Below are 6,000 nucleotides of genomic sequence, written 5' to 3'. Positions count from 1 at the left end.
CCAATATAATAGTTATTAATAATCATTTTTTCTAATACAGGCTTTCAATCTACACATACTCCTGCTAAGAAAATGACGATAGTAACATTAATAATAACTAGCAATACTCAAACAGTTATTTCAATAAGAGGAAGTGGTTTATTTTTTCCTATAGTTTTTAGAAACCAAGAATGCATATTGGTCCCAGAAGTCCCTCCCCCCCCCACCCCGGAATACTTCATGCTGTCAAATTCCACAACAGGAAATGTGTTTTCTCATCTCACAGGGAAAACAGTTCAGAAACAACATATTTATTCGAATGATCTGCAAATCTTCATTTAATAGCAAAACTATGAAAATAAAACTGTATTCTCTACATTTGCATACCAGAATAGTGTTTAGGATATTACCCCACTTATTTTATCATATGCCATATTTTTTATTTCAAATAGTATTTGTCAAAGGCCATGAAAATAATTCCTGTAATAACTTAGGATACTAAAAGATCTCTGGGTTTAGCAACATAAGCTTATCAAATGTTGTTCATCCTTCATTTTTGAAGAGGACTAGGGATATTACAGCGATGTCTTTTCTTGTAAATGAATTGGATTTAAGTGAGGTAGAGTTACACAAAGTCTCTCTCTTCCAGAGTCATTGACAGTTGGTGAAGTAAGGACAACTGGCAATGCCCAGGATTCAATGGATGACCTGGTATCTTTGATGTCTGACCAAGCTTTAAGTTCTCCACAGCACCTGCTTCAGTGGCCTTCATGGCTGGTGGAACAAATTGTTTTTTTCTGTCCATTCTATTGGTGAAAGTCTTCAGATGCTTGGTATAGACATCCCCCTATCTCAATGATGGATTTCAGTTCCATCAGGTTCCCTCGATTTGGGTTTAGTCCATCTGCCACAAGGTTTCACCAGGGTGTGGCCATTGTGTATGCATGCTGCAGCTTCTTGAAACCTCAAGTGAGAGTTGGGTAATAGATGGACACCAAAGATGGATGAGCAATGCTGAAAAGGATTCAGCCAGCCTTTTTACCAGAGGTGCTAGATCTCCCTGAACACCTCATACTCTCATTTATCAAATATAATTAAGATGGAAATTGTATCATTCACTTTGGCATTAAATATGACTCAATTAAGACTGAAAATAGGACAAAACACTCCCTTTTGATTAAGTTGTTGATGTGAAAATTGGCCCTATTTGAGCCGTATATCTTGAGAAAGAACTACATTAATATGAATATTAAACCTGCTTATCCTAAATCTAAAATTTTCATCAGAAGTCTCAAGACTCCAAGACAGATTCAGAACTGTATCCCTATATAAACTGCTCTGCCAGATAGGGAGGAACACGTAGGACATACTTCCAGGTGATGGGAAACTAAAACAACAGTAAAAGAAGAAGAAATCTTTTGGGATATAAATTTCTAAGTAAGTAGTTTTGGTAGTTGGGGTGGAGGAAGGAGAGAGCAAGGTTGAGAGGCAGCAAAGTATAAAAAATATATATCAGGATTGGATCTTGATCTTGAAAGAAGATGTGGGTTGAAATTATACTTCAGAAACTTACATTTTATTATGTGACCCTGGAAAAATTATCTAACACTGAAGGTCTATTTCTTCATTTGTAAAAAGAAAAAAAAAAGGTTAACATATTTATTTCACACAGTGAGTGTAAGGATAAAAATGAAAATTTATATATTGCACTTTTCAAAAATTAATGGGATATATAAATGTTATTTATTATTAATTGTAGTATCATTCTTTGGCCATTTAAATCAGATAAGCATTTAATATTTACATTTAATATTATTTAGATACCAGAAAAACCTATTTCCCATGTTTTATTTTCTTTTAAAACTCTTCATTGTAGCAGTTAGAAACTGTGTACCTTTGCTATATATTTTTTTCTTTCTAATCTCCCCCCCCCCCATTTGGCCTTTTCTGTATTAGCATTTTTCAGGTGCCCTGATTACTGGCTAACAAATAAATTTTGATGTGTTATGAAAATTAGGTTTTCCTTATGCAAAGATCTAGTGATTAAGAGATACCTCACCATTTTTTGGGTGTCCTGAACCCCTTGGGCAGGCTGGTAAAGTCTCTGGACCTCTCCTTAGCATCATGTTTTTAAATGGATAAAATAAAATACGCAGCATTTTAAAGGAAACCAATTATACTGAAATAACCTTATTAAAATATTACTTGTTGTTCAAAGATACCAGCTTAAAAATCCCTGAAGTGGAGTATGTGCCAATTTTTAATTATTATTCTAGCTTATCTATTTTGTTTGAGACAAATCAACATATTTCAAAGATTTTAGAAACATGATCACTGATATCAGATGAACAAGGAATTAGCATTTTTTCTGAAAAAAATAAAATGAGTATTGAAATTAACTTAAAATATTACGTTAGAAATTCAGGCACTTGGCTTTTATGTCCCCTGAGAAGATATACATAAGAACATTGTATAATACAGAATTTTTCCAACTGAAATAGAAGCTTTGTTTCAAATGGTTCATTTGGAACAAACACCAAATTTCTATCACAATATATACACAAAATATTGTTAAAAGATAAATTGTATCCTTATGATTAGCTGTTGCTTTTAAGTTTAATTCAGTTCAAGAAAACATTCATACTCCAAAGTTTTCCCAATAGCTTCAATATTACTGAAATCTACAGAGTGAAAAATTTCTTATTTTTGGTCCCTGAGCTGAGTTTGCCTCTTTTATCTGCATCTTCTCCAGATCCTAAACCCTCATTCCCAATAATCTGTCCATCTTCACTCAGAATATATATAAAAATAACTTAACATTGTAGAAAGATATGCATACATACATATATACAAATATATATTTACTTCATTTATGCAAATCTTTTTGAAAAATAAGATCATTTTTAGATTATACTTATTAATAGGAAAGATCATGACTCCCTTCTTTCCTTCCCCAAACATACATTTTATTTAACTCCAACCTCAGTTTGATTTCAAAGTATTTCTAACCAAATGCATTCTGTAGAAAACTAGAAGTCAGTGAAAGACAGACAATTTATAATGTGATTTCTTCCATGTTTTTTTCCCCTGAAACACAGAAGACATTCTATACATCTTTGCTATTTTCACTTTTCTCTTACAATAAATACATTCAGTTTTCTATGTGATATAAAGCTTTATGTCTTAGATGCTCCTCTAAGCACTGGACTGCAAAAGAGTCAACATCAATATCAAATTTGTTGGCAAAGAAATGGTGCTGTTGTAGTATCCAGTTTAAATCTCCTACTCCAAATATACATATAGAACGGACATGAATTCCATTACATGGTGGATATGGAGCTCCCTTGAAAATGTCTCCCTCCAAATATTGCCATTTCACAAATCTAGCAACTGCATGCATGTCGGAAGTATCATACTTATTATTGGAAGAGAGCGCACCTGGAACTTCAGGAATTCTTTGAATTGTAGCCCACAAATATTCATCTGGGCTGTATGTATCTTTAGCCCATTCAATAAATTTCAGGATCTTCCCATTGGTTAGGACATACTCTACATACTTCCTACTAACAACAAAGTAGGCACTGCCTGAAAAAATTGGTATTTCAATAGGAGGAAGTGACTTATCTTTTCCTGTGTTTTTTATCTTGCCCTCAATAACTTCATAACGCTTCTTCCACCTTATTTCTTTATGGGAAGGCATTTTTTCAGTTTCTAAGCTGTTTCCATTCACTAAAGACTTCAGCTTCCTTATTATTTCCAGATTGGTTTTAATTGGGAAATCCATGCCACAGAGATTTATCAAATATTTCCATTCTGAACTCTGTCTGTAGAGATCTCTCATGCAGTTGATATCCGCTTGGACCCTACTCCATGATGCATACACAACACTCTCCAGTTGACTGGCAATGAAGACATTATTGAAACAAGATGCAATGCCCTTCACTGCTGCTAAAAAGGATTCAGGAGATTTTTTGTCAACATGAATGCAATAATAATTCTGAGGTGTGTAGATAATTCTTAGGAGCCTATCAAGCATTTCAATTTTGTGATAAACCACTATTGAATATGCAATGGGAAATTCTGCCTCTTCTTTGCTAAGGGGTTCCATGATATATTTGCGGTTCTTAATGAAAGTAGCACAATCTTTGGTCCTATTGATGTAATCATCATTTGTCCACCGAGGGAGATTTCTAAATTTCACCGTTAGCATTGTAAGCTTTGCATTTTGTATTTCTTCTTTGTTACCCAGTAAAATATTGGTACAATTAATGCTACTATATGGATTTTCACTAGTCAACTCTAAATGTCTGCGATTTAAAGAGTATGACTTTTCATGAATCGTTAAGATGGAAAAGCATATGATTAGGGTAAAAACAAGTAAAAGGAAGAATGGTTTGGTCTGACAAGGACCAAGTTTCCTTCTCAAAAGCCTCCTCACCATTTCAAACCAAAACCTGGGGTTCTTGTTTCCTTTGAACGTAAGTTTCTTGAGCTTTGATCACAATTTATTTCTTTTGTAGCCTGTAGAGTTGTTGGTGTACATTGATCAGCGGTGATAAATGATCATCTTGAAATAGCTGGAGAAAAACTCTAGGAAAAAAAAAAACAAACAAATTAATTTTATTGTTAATTGTTTTTAATTTTGATTAATTTAAAATTAAATTTAATTGTTAATTCTTTATTGCTTATTGCTATGTAAATCTTTTCTCAGATTCAGGAAGCTATGATAAGTCTAGGGGTTCTTTTGGTGATATTCAACTAATGTCACCAGCAAATAGCTCTGGAGAAAGATTCAGCTTGGGTCTCAGAGAAAGGGGCACCTCTGTTTTCTTGTTCTAGGAATTTGAGTCTCTGTTTACCAGATACATTTAGAGTTTGAGATTTACTTCCAGTGAAAAAAATCAATCTAAACAGTTTCTTTAAGAATAGTACTCCTTTGGAGACTTACATCAACTGATGATGAGTGAAATGAGCAGAACCAGAAGATCACTGTACACTTCAACAACAATACTGTATGAGGATGTATTCTGATGGAAGTGGAAATCTTCAACATAAAGAAGATCCAACTCACTTCCAGTTGATCGATGATGGACAGAGGTAGCTACACCCAGAGAAGGAACACTGGGAAGTGAATGTAAATTGTTAGCACTAATATCTGTCTGCCCAGGTTACATGTACCTTCGGAATCTAATGCTTATTGTGCAACAAGAAAATGATATTTACACACATGTATTGTATCTAGGTTATATTGTAACACATGTAAAATGTATGGGATTGCCTGTCATTGGGGGGGAGGGAGCATAGGGGGGAGGATAATTTGGAAAAATGAATACAAGGGATAATATTATTAAAAAAAAAAAAAAAAGAAAAGAATAGTACTCCTTTGAAGGGTCCTATTCAGATATAAGAAAAACAACAACAACAACAAAAACATAGATGAGCCTTCAAAATGAAACACATTGTACATGCTATTGCACTCATTATACCATTGATCACCTCAGGAAAAAATAACATATAAAATTTGCCAGGCAAGGAATTACCTCTTTCCTCTTATACTGGGCCCTCAGAGATCATTAGAATCCTACAAAAAGAAAATAACTATATACCTCTTTTGTCATTTACACAAAACCCTTCTCAATACCTTTAAATTTCAGAAACCCAAATCACTTTGTATTTTAAAAGAAAAAAATGTGTTTATTAATTTCAGAATTCAGTTTTACATGGTAATTATCAGATACATATCTGAGTGTCCAAGTGTTTGTTTCTTTTTAAAAAACATAGTTGTCACTAATCACATGCACCCTAAATATTTGAGACCCTGAGTTAATTACAGTGTAACATCAGGTTTTGCAATGGAATATCAAGTAGCTGTTCTATGGTGGGGAAGTTGGTGGGCAATTTTTGGTTCTGCATTTTATTTGTAAATACAAAGCAAGGTGAGATGTGTAAAGGCGATTACTTTAACTTGTCTTGCAAAAAGAAAAGTTAATCAGCTATTTGAGCCGTAGAATAGAGAGGTCT

General features: G+C 33.7%; 1 protein-coding gene across 5 annotated transcripts in view; it reads right to left on the bottom strand.

Annotated features, from left to right (window-relative positions):
* Positions 1-274: 274 nt before the first annotated feature.
* GCNT1 (glucosaminyl (N-acetyl) transferase 1) overlaps positions 275-6,000 on the bottom strand; it is a 28,302-nt gene continuing 22,576 nt past the window's right edge. For 4 of the 5 annotated variants that reach the window (XR_012484475.1, XM_074280097.1, XM_074280096.1 and 1 more), the window contains one exon: positions 275-4,569. Coding sequence is in view for 4 of the 5 variants with exons in the window: in XM_074280097.1 (XP_074136198.1) it covers positions 3,131-4,420 (1,290 nt within the window). In the remaining variant the exon portion in view is untranslated. Of the gene's footprint in view, positions 4,570-5,519; positions 5,561-6,000 lie in introns of all 5 variants that reach the window. The other variant, XM_074280099.1, reaches the window with a different exon arrangement.

Source organism: Sminthopsis crassicaudata, chromosome 1 (genome assembly GCF_048593235.1).
Source record: "Sminthopsis crassicaudata isolate SCR6 chromosome 1, ASM4859323v1, whole genome shotgun sequence".
Taxonomy (NCBI): Eukaryota; Metazoa; Chordata; class Mammalia; order Dasyuromorphia; family Dasyuridae; genus Sminthopsis; species Sminthopsis crassicaudata.
The sequence above is the reverse complement of the archived record's forward strand: the minus strand, read 5'-3'. Positions and strand labels throughout refer to the sequence as shown.